Source organism: Papio anubis, chromosome 2, assembly GCF_008728515.1.
Source record: "Papio anubis isolate 15944 chromosome 2, Panubis1.0, whole genome shotgun sequence".
Lineage (NCBI taxonomy): Eukaryota > Metazoa > Chordata > Mammalia > Primates > Cercopithecidae > Papio > Papio anubis.
Window position 1 is genome coordinate 45,968,162 of NC_044977.1, and position 18,930 is coordinate 45,987,091.

An 18,930-nucleotide genomic window follows, 5' to 3' on the forward strand; every position below is an offset into this window, starting at 1 on the left:
TTTTAAAGGATAGTTTTGCTGCATATAGTATACCTTTTAGCCATTTTTTTCTTTCAGTACTTTAAATATATCAACCCGTTTTCTCCTGACCTGCAAGACTTCTGCTGCGAAATATACTGATAATCTTATAGCAGTTCTGTTGTACATGACAAGTCACTTTTCTCTTGCTATCAAAATCTTTTTATCTTTGACTCTTGATAATTTAATTATAATATGTCCCCAAAGTAGATCTCTTAGGTTCTACTTACTTGGGAATCTTTAGGCTTCATGAATCTGGATATCCATTTCCCTCTGCAGACATGGGAACATTTCAGCCATTATTTCTTTAAGTTCTCTTGATTATTGGGTACAAATATAAAGTTGGATAGAAGAAATAAGATTTAGTGTTTGATACATTAGTAGCATGACTGTAGTCTAAAGTAATCTATTGTATACTTCAAAATAGCTAGAATAATTCAAATGTTTTTAGTAGAAAGACAAATATTTAAAGTGATGGACATCTCAATTACACGGATTTGATCTTTACAAATTATATGAATGCATTACCACAGGTACTCCAAAAATATGTACATCTATGATGTATCAATAAAAATAAAATTAAAAAATACTTTGCCCTTTCTCTCTCTCCTTTTCCTTGAACTCTTATAATGCATATACTGTTTCAGTTGATGATCTCTGTAAGTCCCATAAGCTTTTTTCTCTTTTTCATTTTTTTGCCCTTTTGTTCCTCTAACTCGCTAATTTCATATGACTTATCTCTGAGTTCCCTGATTCTTTCTTATGCTTGATCTAGTCTGCTGTTACAGCTCTGTATTGAAATTTTTAGTTCAGTCATTGCATTCTTAGCTCAATAATTTCTGGGTTTTTTTTATGGTTTCTATTTCTTTGTTGAACTTACAGTTTTCCTGATTTTGTTTAGTTGCCTATCTATGTTGTCTTACAGTTCACTGGGAGTCTATAAGACAATTGTTTTGAATTCTTTTTCAGGCAGATTGTAGATCTTTATTTCTTGAGGGTCAATAACTGGAGACTTATCAGGTTCCTTTTGTAGTGTCATGTTTCCCTGATTTTTCATGATTCTTGTGGCCTTGCATTGCTATCTGCACATTTGAAGAAGGAGTTGCTTCTTTCAGTCATTAGGGACTGGCTTCAGCAGGGAAAGCCAAAGGAGAAAGCCAGACAGCTCAGCCAGAGATTCTCCATGTGCTGGCTGGTGGGGTCTGTGGGCAGGGCCTACTGCCAGGGTCCAAGGTGGGTGGGGCATGCTGTGGTGGGTCTACAGACAGGTGAGGTCTGCACATTGGGTGCTATCAGGCCCTGTGCCTTTTATTTGTTCCTAGCTGCCCCCCTAGGTGATCCATCCATGACAGTTACACCAGGGCTCTGGCAGAGATGAGACAGAAATGGGCCTCTTGGGAAGTACCCCAAAATGCATGGAAACCTGGGGTTCCACCTTGCTTTCTCCTTCCCCCAACATGAGAAACTGCAGGCCAGTGAGATCTCTTTCAGCACTGCCATGGCCTGGGAGAGAGGTGACATAGGCAGAGTGAAATTATTCTCTCACTCTCTATGGCTTTTCTCTGTTTTTATGCACCACTGGGTGCATAAACTGGGTGCTATAATCTCTCCCTTGAATTCTGGAGCTCTGACAAAGACATTTTCATCCATGGATGGTTGTCAAATTAGTGTTTCTGTGGGGGGACAAGAGCTGAGGACCCCCTACTCCACCATCTTGCTGATGCTATTCCTCTGGTTGTATCGTTAAATTCTTCTATCTATAAAATCAATCTATAGGTTTCCTTTCTGTTTTCCCCCTTGCCATCCATTTGTTGAAGAAACCAGATCACGTTCCCTATAGTGAAGTGCTTCTCAGACTTTATGTGCACTTGAATCCCCCAGGGATCTTAAAATGAAGTTTCTGATTCAATAGGTGTGGGTCAAGGTCTAAGACTCTGCATTTCTGACACACTTTCAGGTGATGCCCAAGTTGGTCTGAGGCCCAACTCTGAGCAGCATGTCCCTTGTGCATCTGTTTCTTATTTCACTTGAAAGGTGAATGTTGAAATTCTACTCCTAGATACATATTCGAGAGAACTGAGAACATGTCCTCACAAAAACCTGTACGTGAATGTTCATAGCAGCAATATTCCCAAGAGCCAAAAGGTGGAAACAACCCAAATACCCATCAATGGATGAATGGATCGACAAAGTGTGGCCTACGTATGCAATGGAAGATTACTCAGTCACAAAAAGAAATGAAGTGCTGACACATGCTGCAACATGGATGGACCTTGAAAATATACTGGGTGAAAGCAGCCAGTCACAAAAGAAAACATGTGTGACTCCATTTTTATGAAGTGTTCAGGGTAGACACAAAGTTAGATTAATGGTGGCTTAAGACCAAAGGATAGGCCGGGCGCAGTGGCTCAAGCCTGTAATCCCAGCACTTTGGGAGGCCGAGACGGGCAGATCACGAGGTCAGGAGATCAAGACCATCCTGGCTAACACGGTGAAACCCCGTCTCTACTAAAAAATACAAAAAAGCTAGCCGGGCGTGGTGGCGGGCGCCTGTAGTCCCGGCTACTCGGGAGGCTGAGGCAGGAGAATGGCATAAACCCGGGAGGCGGAGCTTGCAGTGAGCTGAGATCCAGCCACTGCACTCCAGCCTGGGCGACAGAGCGAGACTCCGTCTCAAAAAAAAAAAAAAAAAAAAAAACACGACCAAAGGATAGAGGAGACAATGAGGAGTGACTGTTAATGGGCATGGGGTGATGAAAATGTTCTAAAATTAGATTATGGTGATGGTTGTGTAAACTCCTTGAATATACAAAAAAACTACTGACTTGTATACTTTATGATGGTTATGCTAATTTTATTGTCTGTGAATTATGCCTCAAAGAAGCTGTTTATTTTCTTTAATGTTGACTGTTAAATATTTTAAGTTTTCCCCTACATTCTGCCAGCATTTCTGACCCCCTGGGCATGCAGAGACTTGGCACCCATGATCCTTCAGCCCTTAGGACAGCTGGTAGGGGCAAAGCACTGTACAGACGGTCAGGCTCAGAGAAGCGATGTGCCCAGGGCTGCGCTGAGTGACTGATGCCCTGCCGGTTTCTCCCTCCTCCAGGGACAGGGAGGTCAACCAGCTGAAGCAGTGGGTCAGCACGATGATGATGTCCATCACCAAGGAGGAGGACACAGCAGCTGAGCTGGAGCTCAAAGCCCGAGTCTTCCACTTCGGCGAGTACAAGGGTGATCAGCAGGTAGGCTGGGGATCAAGGTGGCCAGAGGCCCAGGGGAAGGAGGGACCCTTGGGCACCCACTGGAGGAGCCCTGACAGGCCTTGGGAAGATGGAGGGCAAGGCCTGGGTAAGTGCCCTGCAGCTGCCCTTGCCCTGCCTGCCTCCAGGAGCCACCACATGTATCCATGTCTGTGCCAGCCAGCTTGGTTGCCCCCATGCCTCATTCATTGCTTCATTATTTTATTCAACAAATGTGTCTGCTTCTTAAACACATAAATTGTGCCTGGCAAGGTGATCCTGAAGGCGGGGAAGAGGCGTGTCCCCAAGCCAGTCTGAAAGGGTGAGAGAATTCGGAGACAAGAGAAAGCCAGTGGTGTTCTGAGCAGAAGCCAGGACCCAGCCAAGGGCTCAGCCCGCTCCCAACCTGACAGCACACCTGGGGCCACCCTGGGCATGGGGCGGCTTCCTACTGTCAAGTGCCTGCTGTGTGCCAGGCACTGGGCCAAGGGTGTGGGATGCAGCCATGAGCAAGAAAGCACTCCTCTGATACAGCCAGAGTCCATGGGCACTAGCTGTGCCCAGGCTGGGCTGAGCTGCCTGCCTGCTGCTCCTCTCTCCTCATACAGCCCACATGGAGGCGCTGTTATCTGTTTTCTAAGTGTCAGAACAGTCTCAGAGAAGACATGGCCCTGTGGGGTGCTCAGGGTACAGGGCTCCCTGGAGGAGGGGACTGGGCCCTGTTGGTGTACCAAAGGCAACTAGGGGAGGGGCTGGAACCAGGGATCTGGCTGACTCCAGGGGGCCCAAGGGATAGGCTGCTCTGGCCAAGACAAGCCAGATTCCCAAGTTCTATTTCAGCCTATGTTCTCAGAGCTCCCAGTGTGTGCCAAGCGGTGGGAGGCCCCCACCCTGGGAGGTCAGCAGGCCACCGCTGAAGGCACTAGCATGGGGGTGGGTTTCGGCCTGCCAGCACTCTGCTGGAAGCCGCCGACTCCACAGGATAAGCTGCTAGAGAGCCTGAACCGGAAGGTGCTGGACGTGTATCGGAACTGCATCGGCACCCAGCAGGAGGCCAACCTGGGCACCGTGCAGATGCTGACCATCATTGAGCACCAGCTGGATGAGCTGCTAGAGAACCTGGAGCGCGTGCCCCAGGTCAAGATCGAGCAGGCCGAGAGGGCAAAGGAGAAGGAGCGGCGCATCAGGTGAGCTCTAGGCCCTCCCTGCCAGCTGCTGTGTCCGGACTGGCCCTGAGGGCAGAGGGCATGTATAGGCCCTGCCCTCAAAGCGCTCCCAGGAGACAGGCCGCTCATGCTCCATGCTATGAGACAAAAGCCCAGGTCTTGGGGGGATCTAGAGGGGTATCACACTCAACTAGGGGGTGGTTAGGGAAAGCTCCCTAGAGCAAAGGACAGTGACTCGATGTGGCCAGGAGGCTCAGGGAGGGACAAGGTCTAGAAGACAGAAGAGGTGGAGCTCAGTTAGAGTGTGGCTATCATGGCCAGCCTCAAAGACATGGAATAGTAGTGGAGGGCTTTAAACAGTGGGGCAAACATGGCCAGGTAGGGCGTGGTTAGATTCTTCCCTCTGGGGCTGGACTGGAGGGGCTGGAGGCTGAGGGCAAGGGCAGCTGCCAGCACCCGAGAGGGAAGGCATGGCTACAGCAGTGGTGCTGGAGCGGAAGATGAAGTGCAGAGGCTCAGAGAGCCTTGGGAGTTTCAGCTCGGAAGGGAGTGCAGGGGGGCAGATGGGCGGCAGCTTGTCATCTGTCGGGACACCAGCCTGGACCCAAGGTAGATGGGGGTCATGGCTTCCCTGGCCTGTGGGCAGCCCGGTTCATCCACCCCGTGCAGGGCCCTGAGACAGCACAATCTGCAAACATCCATCCGTCCCCCACAAGCACAGGGGCTTCTCCTCTGGGTCCCTGGTGCCCTGCTCGGAGTGGGTACCAGACCAGGCTTTGACGACTGAGAGTATACACAAGACGGAGACAGGACTCTTGCTCCAGGGGGATGCTGGACCTTCACGGTGGCAAGGGGGGCCACAGGTGCACGGATCAGGCCATGGGTGTAGATTCAGGGAAATGTGCCTCTGGGAGAGGTCTGCTGGATGAACCTTAGATCAGCCCTTGCAGGAGGCCAGAGCCAGGGCCTTGGAACAGCAGGGCCCTGGCTGTCCTCCTGTGCGCCTAGCCCACCTCGGCCAGAAGCAGTGGTGCTTTGGCTGTGGATAGGTATTGAGGCCTTGACCTGGCAAAAGAGGTGAAGAGGAGCTGGGAGTTTTCTTGAGGGAGGACACGGCCTGGCCTGGGGACTCCGTGTGGAGATGACACAACAACTCCCAGGTCCCCCCAGTTTTCAATGTCATTTCTTGCTGCCCAGACTTCGAGAAGAGAAGCTCCAGATGCAAAAGATCCTACAGGAGGAGCGTCTGCAGCGGGCCCGGGCGCGTGCCCAGGCTGAGATCAAGAAGAAGGTAGGCAGGGTCGCCCCGGGGGTCTCTGCTGGAGGGGGTCCCAAGACAGCATGGCAGCTGAGGTCCTGCAGCCCAAGCCCCCAGTGCCCCCACTCTGAAGGCATTCACTGAGGCTCTGAGGGAGCCAGCCTGCCTTCAGAGCAAGGCTCTCCCAGGACCTGCTTCCTGCAGGGGGCTCTTCCCCAGGCTGCCAGCTCATGGCCCATGCCAGGCTGAGACTGGTTCAGCCATGCCCACCCACCCCAGCCAGGTACACTCTGCTCAGGAACAGGGTCCCACCACCCTACCCACACTCCGGCCAGACCCCAAGCCCTGCTCACTGCCTGTCACTGGGGTCCCCCTACTGCTGTGTCCCAAGGCCTCCGCCCTTCCTGCCTTCTGACCCTGGCAACAGGAAGAGGGTCCCCCTGCTCCCACATTTAAGAGGTGGTGATCCAGGGACCAGACTTGATAAATGCCAGGCAGACTCACATCCCCAGTTATTTCAGAGTTAACTCCAGCCCTCAGCCTGCAGGGCTGCCCAGAGTGGGCTGGAGCTGACTGGAGCTGCTGGGCCTCTCCCTGCACCAGGGGCAGGGGTACATGGGCATACGGCTCACTGGGCTTGTTTCCCCTGCAGAGAGGCAGGACATTGGTATGCCGCTCACAACCCCCAGTCCACAGGATCAAACAAGAGTCTGAGCACACACTGATGGACAAGGAGAAGGAGGAGCTGCTATTTTTCTTTACGTAATCTTCGCAGACCATAGCTGTTCTAGCTGAAGGCTTAGCAAAGATGTTGGCAGAGTCTGGGCTGGGTCTTGAATGGCCCAACTGAGTCTTCTCTGCCTCCTGTGTGCTCCCTTCCTCACCTGAATAAATTCATGTCTTTTTGGAGTCTTGAAGGCCTGTTGAAGGACGCAGCCACCATTGCCAAATCTCAGCATCCCCCCGGTTCATCATCTAACCCTAAGCAGATGCTTGAGGGCAAGAGCATGACACCTTGGTTCTCATCTAAAACAGCTGCTCTACGAGACAAAAGCTAATTTCACGCTGAGTGTAGTGTGAGATCAGCCTCTGTGCAAAGACCAAAGAAATGCAAGCAGGCAGCTGGGTATATGGCAGGGCCATCGCTACCAACTAGAGGAGAAACAACGGGCTGAACGCCATATATGCAGCTACTCGAATTAAGCCAAGGTGAAAAACCTTCGGTGCATGACTAGAGGCAAACTTTCATTCATTTGCACTAGGAGTTGGGCCTGTCACCGGCAGGGAACCTCAGGGTCCAGAATGCTGGGTGCCAGTCCCAGCCACTTCATGGTGGCGTTCCCAGGGAGGCACATGGGAGAAAAGTAGAGGCCGAGAGGGCATTCCTGGGGGCAGACCCTGCTCCCCGATAGAAACGGGGTGGGTGCGGCTCCACCCCCCATAGTGGCCAAAAGCCTCCCATGGAGGAGGAGGACTCTGGGCCACCTTGGGGCTGAAGAGTCTCCCAGGTGGGCAAGTTCTCTCCTTGGCTTTAGCTGGTGACAGAGCGGTGGTCTGTGGAGAAGACCCACTTGCTGATGGGTGTGGATTCTTCCATGTGGAACAGCACCTGGGGACAGTACCTCGGAGTGGGACAAGACAGAGGGAGGACTCACTCAAACTTGGTGTCACCCCCAAATTCAAGAAACAAACACGGCAGTTTGAATGATTCAGTCTGGGAACCAAAACAGCCTCTGAATGAACACACACTTCAAAAGGCACAAGGCAAAAAAAAAAAAAAAAATCGTTTAGGAGTGACCCTGTGTTATTGCTAAGTTAACAGACTTACAAATAAACAAAGGCAAGGTGATCATGTTGTCTCCTTTTGCAAGACAGACCTCACTCTATAAAAATATACATTGACGTATTATGTGCACATCAACCTCAATAATAAAACATAAATGCACCATCACAGTCCTACACGTAATTTATGGTATTCAAAACATCACTTTATAAACTATTGTCAAATTACCATTTAGACATTAATACCCAAATACAGAATTTAGAAAATTACTTAAAATTTTAACTCTACTATACCCCCAAGCTCTCAGCTATGAATTTAGTCTGGGAAAGAGGGCTCTGTAATAGGCCACTGAGGTCCTCTGTCCCACCACATCATTCTCCCCAAAAAACTAGCTGCCCAACTGCTCTGCCAGACTTGGGCTAGAATTTGGCTTCACTGTGGCAGTGGGACCTCCTGGGTCCTACAGTGTGGCAAAACCAACTTTCCCACAAACCCCATCCCAGGTGCTGGGATGCTCACACACTGAAGCTGAAAGACCCCACTTGGTTTTGCCACAGATCAAGTTGCATCTGACTAGAGAGCCTGTTCTCTACCCTATTTCCTGCAGAAGTCTTTTTCCTTGTAATGCAACAAGTGCTACACAGCTCAGATCAATGGGACACGGGGAAAGGGGCTGTTGTGCACCCAGCCCTGCTGAAGGAGACCCTTGTCTTGCCAAAGCACTTTGCTCACAAAGGCAGTTTCAAAGAGTACAGCCCAAACTCGTTCCTGGTAAAACAAAAGGAAAACATTTTGATAAATGTACCCAAAAGTCTCAAAAGGGCTATGCTGGTCTTCTGAATGGAAACCAAATGAGGTCTCCCCAGGCTCATGTCATCTGACTGTCAGGGAAGGTGAGTCCTAGACCGTGGCCTTGGGCCTGCCCAGGCCGAGGCTGCCATCACTGCAGGTCCTGCAGGTTGATAGTGCTTCCTGGGAACTGGGTGGCCTCCGGTCCAGAAGGGCCTCCAGATGAGGGGAGCACCTCCTGCAAAACCAAGCATTGTCATGAGGAGGGAGGAGGGAGGGGAAGCAGAGGGATCCTGTGGCTCCACACAGCAGGCAACTGAACGGGCTTGTGGTGAGATACCTGACTTCTCTTAATCAAAACTACAGGCTCCCCTTATTCTAAACACATGTTCTTTGATGGAAAAATGAACTCAATACTGTACTGTAGATTTTTCAAGATTGTTCTGTCTGCACACTGACGTATACCTCACATGTTCACACACCCGCATGCCTTTTTACAGAAACAAAATCATCTTTACTTCTGCAACCCTTTCTCCCCACTTCTCATGCGGTCCCTCCTAAGGCACTCTCCCAGGTATTAGGTGTCTGCCTGCGCCCTCACAGCTGACCGGCATGTGGCCCAGGGCTATGGAGGCCCCATCTAGCCTGTCTCCTCGTGTTAGAAGTGTTTCTGCTGCTGCACCATTCGACTCCGGGCTACGGTGATTATTCCACTACTTTTTTTTTCAGGAGCAGTCCCAGGAGGGGGCTGCCAGGCACATGGAGCAGAGACTTCTGAAGTTCTCTGATCCATGCTGCCAAACCGCCCTCCAGTTCACCCCTCTGCAGCCCGGGTGCTGCCCGGCCCTCTGCTCCCACCAGTGCTTCTGTCCAAGTTTGGTTCTCATTGTGAGGAAAATGCTGAGTAGCCCAATTTGCAAAAAAAACTAAAACACAATTTGCATGGCTTATTGTAAATATATAAACATGTAAGGCAAATTGTTAGAAATGTGGTAAGCTATACACTTTCGGTATTTCATACCAAACTCTGAATCATTCACTGCCACCCATCCTTAGCTTAACCATGTAAGCAAACTACTGAATTCATCTGAGTCTATTCTCCCACAGGCTGGGCCCTGGCCAGCCCTCTTCCCAGAGCAGTAACTGGAATTCCTAGGCACGGCACTTTCAAGAGCGTATTAACTTCTCCTGCTTTGTTTACCAGCAGGAGCTGCAGTGTCCTGCAGATCTGAGCTCCACTCACCCACCTTCTACACAAGGCAGCAAGACATCCTGGCAACCAACCCACTGAGCCTCCCAAGCCACGCGGCCTCAGTGACCAGCCTCAGCTGTGAAGCCAGCCTTCCGGAAGTCGAAGGCTCTGTGAGTCTCAATAAGAAAAACAAAGGGCAGTAAGCCATCCAGACCTGGAGGACGTAGACGGGCAGGTCCACAGTGAGGAAGGGGAGGAAGGCGGCTGGGCCGCGGGTTGAGGGCAGGACACCTTCGCCGGAGGGGTCATCCTGGGGAGGCAACACAGAAAGGCCTGTCACGTGTCTGTGAGTGCAGCAACAGTCCTCGCCTCACCCGAGAAGTCTCCTCCAACTGCAATGCGTGGCAGAACCAGCCCACCCTCTGTATTCCAAGGGAGGCCTGAGGACCCAGCAGGAATTGTTTATGGGGTCTGGGTACTACCTGTTCCCACCTGGTGCTTATTCTCTCACCTTGATCCCAGCAGCTTTTGCTGGGCCTGGAACCTTCTGCTGTCCAGCTCCTCCCCTCAGTCAGCCCAAATACCGATTTCCCTCCTAAGGCACGCTCCTCAACTCCTTGTGGGTGCCCGGGCAACCCCTGCACCCCCACCAACCTCGAGTACCCACAGTGCTCTCCAGCAAATCCTCGGGCCCCAGAGAGGGCCTTCCCTGCATGCCCCAGCTTGCCTACAGGCCAGCTGGAAGGACCAGGGCAGGTGGAGGGGCTCCTGGGAGGGGAGGCTGTCAGGCCCCTCACAGTCCAGGCTAGAAACTTCATCTGTCCCACACTTCACCTGTCCTGCACCTGCATGTCCACCCATGGCCATTCACACCCCGAAGCAGAGCTCCTGGTGCTGCTGCCCTGTACCTCTCATTCCTTCTGCTTGAGAAGCTCCTGTGTGTCAAGGACTGCACTACTGTTCCCATTTCATAGATGACAAAACTGAGGCCTGGAGTGCTTAAGTAACCAGAACTACACTAGCTAGTAAGGGACAGAAAAAGAACTCAAACCCAGGTTTAATCAGGCGTCTCTTAAAAGTATACCCCCTACTTGCTCCTCTTCTGCCAGCGGCGCCAGCTTCCCTACCATCTCCCTATTGCCAAGCCTCTGGTCCTGCCTCTGTACCTCTGCCCTGCCAGTTGAGGTACTGTTTCCTTGGACGGTTCTCCCCCTCCACTGCTCCTGCTCCTGGGGAGTTCTTACCTCTTCAGAAGCTGGAAAGAAAGGACCAGTGCTCTTCTTGCCCATCCCTGAGACAAGCTTCAGCCCCCACCTGATGCTCACCGCTAGCTTCCAATCAGCACAGGGCCACCCCCAGCTGCCTGCAGCCTCCTCCCTGCCCCCTTCCCAGCCCACCTCTGCCCAGGCCATCCCTCCTCTTGCCTCTCTGAGCCCCAGGCCTGGTCCTGTTTCCTTGCTAAGCCTCTCCCAGGACTATGAACCCACAGCGTGCCTGTTTCCCAACTCAGAGCCAGCGTCAGCTCCACCCTCCGCACTTCCGTGGGGCCTGCAATCACATCCTCTGCCACAGGGAATCTACAGAGTGGAGTGGTGAAGGGGGCACACACCTGGGCCAAACCCAGACAGCCCCGGCTTGTATATCTCTTCTCTCCCCAAATCCTTCCAAATCATCTTCCCTCCCCATTCCAGCCCCTCAAACTGAGACTGAAGATGCAGGTGTGCTCAGGGCTGCTGGAGCGGGTGTCCTCAAAAACCTGGAAACTGGCCACAGCTGCAGGTATCTGTGGCCCAGACAGGCTGGGAGGGGCCTGGGCCTGCCCTGGAGGGGCTCCGCTTCATAGGAAAGAAAATAGAACAACACTGAAAAGACCCCCACCACCTTCAGCATAGAAAGGCTGCTAGTCCACTACAAGCAGGCCGCCCTAGAAATGGGGTGGCTGAGGCGGCCTGCAGAGCCCCTTTGCCCCAGCCCTGCAGAAGAAGGGCAGGGTGGCCTCAAACAGATCTCACCCTGCTGCAAAACAGCCCTGGGGGCCTCGGGCAGGGAGGCAGGCTGCACTGGGGCTAGACGCAGGGCCGTGCACAGACAGGGTCAGGAAGTGGATGGACGGTCCCAGCAACACCCAGAGCTTAAGCAGATGCAGCAGGACAGGCTGGGAAAAAGGGAGGAGCTGGGCTGTGAGGAGACAGGACTTGGGGCAGTCTACAGGGGAGGATGGGCAAGCGGCAGGCAGGGGGTGCTGCGATGGGCAGGGGTTGCGGCATGCTGCACACTTCTCAGACCTGTGTGACCCTCCCACCCCACCTACAGCTGGCCTGTGTGACTCGCCAGCTCTCACCTGCACCAGCTGGACCTGGACGCCCTGCGCCCCGCACTGCACCCCAGCAGGTGGAGCTGGTCCTGGCTGTCCTCCGCTGGGCACCACAAGGCTCCCACACAACCAACTGCTCTGGCTTGCGTGGAAATGGGGAGGACTCATTTTGCCTTCTTTTATTTTTCTCTGAGTAGACTGTGAGGTGCCTAAAATGAAATATAAAAACGAGCACACCCAATCTACAATCTACAAGTCAGGTCCACCCTCACCGAGGTCTATGGGGAAGACGGCCTTTCCATTAATCGTCATTCTGCACAGCCAAGAGACGTAAAATCACTCAACAGAAAAAACCAAGAGTTAAGAGGTTGAAACAACCAAGCATACAAACAAAAAAAACACCAGGATTTTGATTGTAAAAATGTAAAAACATCATACATTTTTTTGCCAGATGGTATGGTAATCAGACACAAGCAACAGTAGTGTTGCTTAGCATCTTAGCATAAATGTAGTCAGTATCATTGCTTAGTATTTTAACATAGTTAGCATGGTGAGTATGGTTGCTTAACCTTTCAGTGTAGTTAGTACAGTCAGTATGGTTTCTTAATATTTTAGCATAGTTACTACAGGTAGTGTCAATGCTAAGTACTGCTAGCATAGTTGGTGTGGTCAGTATCATGTCTAAGCATGTTAAGAGTTGTTAGTCTAGGCCAGGTATGGTGGCTCACGCCTGTAATCCCAGCACTTTGGGAGGCCAAGGCAGGCAGATTACGAAGTCAGAAGATCGAGACCATCCTGGCTAACACGGTGAAACCCCGTCTCTACTAAAAATACAAAAAATTAGCCAGGCGTGGTGGCGGGTGCCTGTAGTCCCAGCTACTCGGGAGGCTGAGGCAGGAGAATGGCATGAACCCGGGAGGCGGAGCTTGCAGTGAGCCGAGATCGTGCCACTGCACTCCAGCCTAGGCAACACAGCGAGATTCCATCTCAAAAAAAAAAAAAAGAAATATTATGAAAACCACTGTAGAATAAATTAAGGAAGGCAGTGAATAGTGTATCTCTCCAGATTACTTTTAAAAGCAGGCAAGATTTAAATGATATATATCAAATATTTATTATCAAGTTTTATAACACAAACAAGATAAAATTGAGCCATTTATCATGATTCAATGCCATATATGTAGGCCACTAAGTTACCTATAAAGCAAGAGATATGACCGAATCCTAATATTCCTTTGCAAAATGTGTGCAAGCATGTATGTGCCATTCGAATCATGGGAAAATTTAGAATTATGTGCAAAATCAGAAATAATTCCACTAATGTCGCTAGACATGGTTACACTTTCCCAGTGTACTAACTTAAACCAGTTAGTAACTAAAATTCTTCTATCTTTATTAACATAATTTACTTGTATTACTTTTACAACAGGGAAAAAGGCAGGCTATAACTAGAATATCTCATGACAAGCTAAATTGGTTTTAACTTCTATATTAGCATACAACATGAAAAAAAATCACAGGAATTTCTCTTTTCAATCCACACATTTAATTTGGCGTCTCAGGTAGTCCTGCAGACACCAGTTACACTGCGAAGAAACACCACCACTAATTCGTACTGTTTTAGCATCAGAAGGTGTTTTTCTTCCCAGCTAACAACTCGTCTAGGGATAAAAAGTCAACAGCTGAAAAGAACTGCTCATGCTTATACACACATAGGGCTCTTTCCTTAAAAGTAATGCATTCTTTGACAACAGCAGAGGGCTGGCAAAGGTGAGGACTTTCTACGAGAGATGTCCATCCATGCCCCATGGCCCCTCTCTGATGTACCTGGAGCAGAACAGCTCAGCATCCACCCCTAGACACATCTCTGCACAGGAAGGGTAAGCTGGCGAGCCCAGCTCATCAAAGTTCTGATGTCAGTATTACTCCACAGGATGCTTCCCTGAAACCAGTATTTGGACCTGCCCCTGGGTTTAGTGCTCTGGAAGGATATCCTGTTTTGTGTGCACTCCAAGGCAACACACTGTGGTAGAAGTCTGGTGGAGAGTTACAGCCTCCCCGTTTTTTGGCAAGCAGAAGGGCAGCTGTGGGTGAGGGGGAGAACCTGCCGCAGATGAGCTTGGACACCCCTTCTCAGGGAGTCCGTTCCAGCAAGGACTGCACCTGGAAGACGAGCCTGGAAAGGATGCAGGGGTCCAGGCCAACGGCTGCGAGAGAACAGGGCAGCCAGGGGAGGAGGGGCCAAGCCCCAGTCGCTGAGCTGTCCCCCAGGCCTGGGTAGGGTGTTCTGTCCTAGAACCCCCGACGGTACACCCCGAAGCCTGGTATTATGTCGTGAACATTTAAGATGGCTGAAAGTTAATCATAAACTTCCTGGGTTAACTAAGCAAGTATGTTTATCTAGGGATGCTTAAAGACATGCCAGAGCAAACAAATGGGGTCCACACCACGTCCTCAGAATGTCCATGCAGCCCTGCGTCCTCACTAGTAAAGAGCGCCATGGCATCAAATGCAACATGACCAATTTAATTAATAAACAGTCACAAGAAAAATCAAATTCCTTTCTCACTATGGACAACCGCAAACCCTAACAACACTGAACTAAATTTTGCTTCAATATTTTCAGTCGTTATCCAAAATGCTTTTTTGTGCTAGAGAACTTGTAGGAGTGGGGAGAGGAACAGTATAAACCCAATACCAAGCAACCTCCTGGGAAGCAAGGAAGGAGACTTTAGGGAAGAGTCCTATCTGGGTATGAAGGTAAACACAAAGCAGTCAAGGGCCCGGGCTTGGGAGCTGGACGATCCAGCCATGTGACTCAGCTTCCATGGATCTGCGGTGAATGGAGATTGCCACACTGCTTTCACCTTGCCGTGCCATGACGAGAATTAGGTGAGGTCAACAGCACTGGGCCTGGCTCAAACAGCATGCCATCCCCACACCAGGAGCACCGCAGTGGCCGCCACAGGACAGAGTTCAGAGCCAGCCAAGTGCCCAGAAAAAGGATCTGCACAGACGAAGCTCAGGTCCTCCCTCTGATAACCACAGGGGGTCATGTAAGCTTCCTCTACTGAGATCCTCACTAGAACAGGAGGTAAGTGACTATTTTCCCAATTCTCCCAAGGGTGGGAGATCAGAGGGCACTGGGGCTTAAGTCACTCAGTCCCTGACAGGGTTAGTTCAGCATAGCTCTTAGAAGGAGATAATATGTTAATATACTTATCCACAAGGAAATATATTCATATTAAGAACAAAAAGCAGATAAAAATGTTTATCATTTTTCAAAAACAAGTCATTTGTGTAGGGAAATGTTTAATACTGAAACACTGAGAGTAGTTTTTCTTGGGTGGTGAAGCTACAGGCGAGAAAACGTAAGGAACCCACACTGATCTTTTCCAGAGTAAACCCGCATGACCAGCCCTGCTTGTGCTGAGCGCTCACCCTTTGCTTAGGGATGTGCTGCTCACACAACAGGTCCCTTGTTCCGCAGGGGCACTCTCTCCTCCAGGGCATCTGGCTGAGTTGCCGACTGCCTCCTCCTCTCTCACAGCCTTCATGGGTATTCTTGCCAAGCTACCTTCCCAGATGAACTTAAAGTGGACAGGTGTTTAAGTTACTCAGGATTTTAAAGGAAATGAATAAAGTATGTAAGTGAACAAGAATTGGGCATCTCCAGCTGGCAGATCCTACATAGGACCTTACCCATTCGGAGCACACTTGTCATGAGTGAGCCTGGCATATTTTATTACTTTTACTGTCATTACAAATGAGGTCAGTTTTTCACAATTACTCTTATTTGAAAAGCTATTCATTTTATATATACAAATGTGTACTGTGCAATTAGCTATCTATTGATCCTTCTTATTTCTAATTGCTTGAGTTGATTCCCCTGGGTTTTCTAAGCCTGACAATGACTTTGTCATTAAGTAATCATCATTCTCTCCTTTCTATTTGATTATCTATTTCTTTAAAAATAAAGACTTCCATAAAAGTGTCAAATAGATTGCGCAGCTGGTTTGGTTTACTATTCCTCCAGCTTTGTGGGGAATGCAGCCAGCATCTCTCCACTGAAAATGCCACTGACAGCTGGCTGCTCTCTAGTATTAGGGAAATCTTCTGGGTTCCTAGCTGATTCATATTTATGATGTTTTCAAATCAGCAGCAGGTGATGAATGTCATCAACTGCCCTGTTCCACCTCTGGGGACCCTGCACATCTCCTGTAGCATTTGCTGTGGCAAATCATGCTGACGGGCTGCCTCACCTTACATCACCCTCGCCCGCTGTCCATGTGCTGGCATTTCACTTGGGATTCCCATGCCTGCTTCACCTGCTGGAAGTGAGACACAGTGTTCCTGCATACCACGTGGCCAACAGGCTGAGTAACAGCTCTGAGGGCAGCCGGCCCTGGGTTCCATCCTGCCCCTACCCCTGCCCTCACCAGCTATGCAGCCCTGGCTAAACTCTCCCTGCCTCAGCTTCCTCATTCAGAAAAGTGGGGACACAAGGACCTACACCTCATAGGATTGTTGCAAGGACTAATGGGGTAACAGATGTAGACATGCTGGGCTTAGAACTGTGCAGGGCATACCGTATGCCTTCATTAGTTATCACACCTTTGTCAAGTTTTAGAACCAGGGTATGTTAGCTTTATACGTTGAATTTAATAGCTTTTACTTGAGGTCTGCCCAAGTTTCATCATCCACTCAACAAGTGTGTACTGCCCCTCCACTGCGCGGCAGGTGCTCGACCACAATGGTGGCCCTGCACATGGAGCTCTCAGCTGCTGGCTGGTGCACTCAATACAGCTGTGCATTTTGCAGCACACAGACAAACCCACAACGGATGAGCAACGAGGGATGAGAAAGTGCAGGGTACCCTGGGAGCCTCGAGAGACCACTGACAGGACCCCAAAGTGTCTGTGACACAGGTACCGCCCTTGAGGAGCTGATCACAGTGGGGACCCTGCCGAGAACACTCTGGGCATTCCACACAGGCATCCAGGGCAGGCATCAGGGCATGGCACAGCCATGCACTAAGAAGCAAGCACCAGAGACCAGCACGTCGTGGGGCTGCCACCCCTAGGGCCAGAGGGACTAGGGAAGGGGTGGTGTCACCAGAGTCCAGAATAGGGACAGCACATAGCAGAACTACAGCAGGGGCCACCCAGAAAGAACTGGGGCCACAGCCATGGGGGCAGACAGCCATCGCCATGAAACTCCCACGGAAGCAGAGCAAGTGATGCCCTGCCTCCCGCCACACACCCTCTAGTATCCCCCTAATGTTCCCACTGCCAAACCTAGCTGGAAGTGCTGAGAGGAGCCTGGGTCAGCATCTCCAAGGATGCGAGTCAGACAGCAACGGCCAGCATCCACATGGCAGGAGGAGCAGGAACTGCCCGGGCGGGGGGTGGGACGGGGCAGCATGCAGGCAGGGCAGGTCCACAGGCACTGCACATAACGCAGGGCGTGGCACAGGGCAGCCAAAGCCAGCTCCAGAGGCCTCAGAAGAGTAAATGTAGTGGGATCCCATCCTAGAGGTCAGCAGCTCCGAAACCACATACATACAAAGCCCTGCCACTCTTTGCTTTACTTTGTTCCGACAAAATGTTGAATGTACAGAAGGAGATGTAATGAACAAAATATATGTTTAAAACTATTACCAAAGCTTTTACTTTTTTTATTAAGAGATAAGGTCTCACTATGTTGTCCAGGCTGGACCTGAATTCCTGGGCTCAAGTGATCCTCCCACCTTGGCCTCTTGAGTACAGGTGTGTGCCACCATGCCCAGCATCTCTGAATCTTTTAGTCAGCCCTGGGCCAAGTATTTTGCAAGAACCCCCGTAGGTCCTCACAAGCACCCTACAAAGCCAGGTCCCATCACTTTCCCCATTTCGCAGAAGGGGATGCTAAAGCCAGAGGCCAGGCAACCTGCCCCAGGCTGCTGCAGGTGGAGCCACACCTCACCTGGCGGTCCTGACCCTACGACTGACGCTTTGACTCTCTCAGCAGGCTGGCTCTACAAATCATTGTTCTGGCTGTGTGTGGCAAAGTCGATTCCATTTATTTGTTAAATAGAAGCTTCCTCTTCCCAAAGGCTGGACACCTGCCACTGAGGGACAGGAGTCAAGGGACTTCCCACTGGGCTGCCAAGGCCGACCTTCACCCTCAGTCAGCTGACAGCGACATAGGGACAACCGAAAGGGGACACGGAATGAGCTGGACCTACAGAGGCCAGGTGTCTGCCATGCAGATGGAAAGGGAGCCGGGGCTGTGTGCTCCAGGCAGGAAAATAGAGTAAGAAACAAGAAAGGCGTAAAAGTTAACAGAAACCAAAGTGACAGCAGGACGCTCTGTGGAGAAGGGCCATGGCGCTCACTCATGCAAGTGTGGGAAACCTGGCTTGCAGCCCATTCTCCAGCAGTGGGGTCACACCCAGTTCTGCGGCAGGAAGTTAACTGCCACCAAGCACCTTTCTAGCTCTCCCTGCGACAGCCATCAAAACTGAAGCTTTACTCACAGGACAAAAGGAGCCCAGGCCCCTCTAGGAAGCGATGTCCAGAGCCTGCAAGGGGTCTGAGACCCTCACAGGAAGTGTAAACAGGAAAGGCCCCTCCACAGCTGCTCACAGGCAACTGCACCTCGCTCACCCTTGACCTGCCAAGGCTCCGACCTTGGACACGTAAGGGTCAGTGGTGTGGAGCGAGCTATGATGGACTGCTGGGCAAAATCCTCCTGCCCCTAAAGAAAACACAAGAGCAGACAGCTCCCACTTTGACAAGTCTGTAATCTGCTTTCCTCTCCAACTGAGAGACCCATGCACCCTCCCCTGTTACAGGCTACATCTGCCCCAGGGGTGTACATGGGGCCCACAAGGTATGACAAAGCCCCTGCATCCTCAAAGATGCCCTCATCCAAATCCAAACCCACCTGGGCACCTCATGATACACGTGGCACAGCAGCCACACGCATGTGACTAGAAATCTCTTCCAGAATGAGGAATAAATGGGGGTGCACCTCCGGGCTGACTGCCCCTGCTGACCCAGGGCCCCTGCCCGCACCTCCCTTCCTGCTGCTCTCCCTGCAGGGTGGTCCCTTCTGCTTTCATCATGGCAGCAACGGGAAGAAAGGGAAGAAAACTTGGACTAGGTGTGCAAAGATTTTTGTTTTA

The 18,930-nt window shown here is 50.9% G+C and overlaps 2 protein-coding genes and 1 long non-coding RNA gene across 11 annotated transcripts in view; 1 reads left to right on the forward strand and 2 right to left on the reverse strand.

Annotated features, from left to right (window-relative positions):
- Positions 1 to 6,601, forward strand: part of CFAP100 (cilia and flagella associated protein 100) — a 41,184-nt gene extending 34,583 nt beyond the window's left edge. For all 5 annotated transcript variants that reach the window (XM_017955223.3, XM_017955221.3, XM_017955222.3 and 2 more), the window contains 4 exons: positions 3,128 to 3,263; positions 4,242 to 4,447; positions 5,624 to 5,717; positions 6,337 to 6,601. In XM_017955223.3, the coding sequence (XP_017810712.1) occupies positions 3,128 to 3,263; positions 4,242 to 4,447; positions 5,624 to 5,717; positions 6,337 to 6,450 (550 nt within the window). In that variant the 3' untranslated portion in view covers positions 6,451 to 6,601. The remainder of the gene's footprint in view (positions 1 to 3,127; positions 3,264 to 4,241; positions 4,448 to 5,623; positions 5,718 to 6,336) is intronic.
- LOC108584499 lies at positions 3,252 to 4,253 on the reverse strand. Its single transcript, XR_004182078.1, has one exon. It is a non-coding gene; the product is annotated as an uncharacterized LOC108584499 (long non-coding RNA).
- An 866-nt stretch (positions 6,602 to 7,467) lies between the features above and the next one.
- Positions 7,468 to 18,930, reverse strand: part of ZXDC (ZXD family zinc finger C) — a 38,187-nt gene continuing 26,724 nt past the window's right edge. For 2 of the 5 annotated variants that reach the window (XM_021934155.2, XM_003894049.5), the window contains 3 exons: positions 11,790 to 11,971; positions 9,663 to 9,758; positions 7,468 to 8,494 (listed from right to left, as the gene is read on the reverse strand). In XM_021934155.2, coding sequence (XP_021789847.1) covers positions 8,408 to 8,494; positions 9,663 to 9,758; positions 11,790 to 11,971 — 365 coding nt within the window. In that variant the 3' untranslated portion in view covers positions 7,468 to 8,407. Of the gene's footprint in view, positions 8,495 to 9,662; positions 9,759 to 11,789; positions 11,972 to 18,930 lie in introns of those variants that run through there. The other 3 variants (XM_021934158.2, XM_021934159.2, XM_021934156.2) reach the window with 2 other exon arrangements.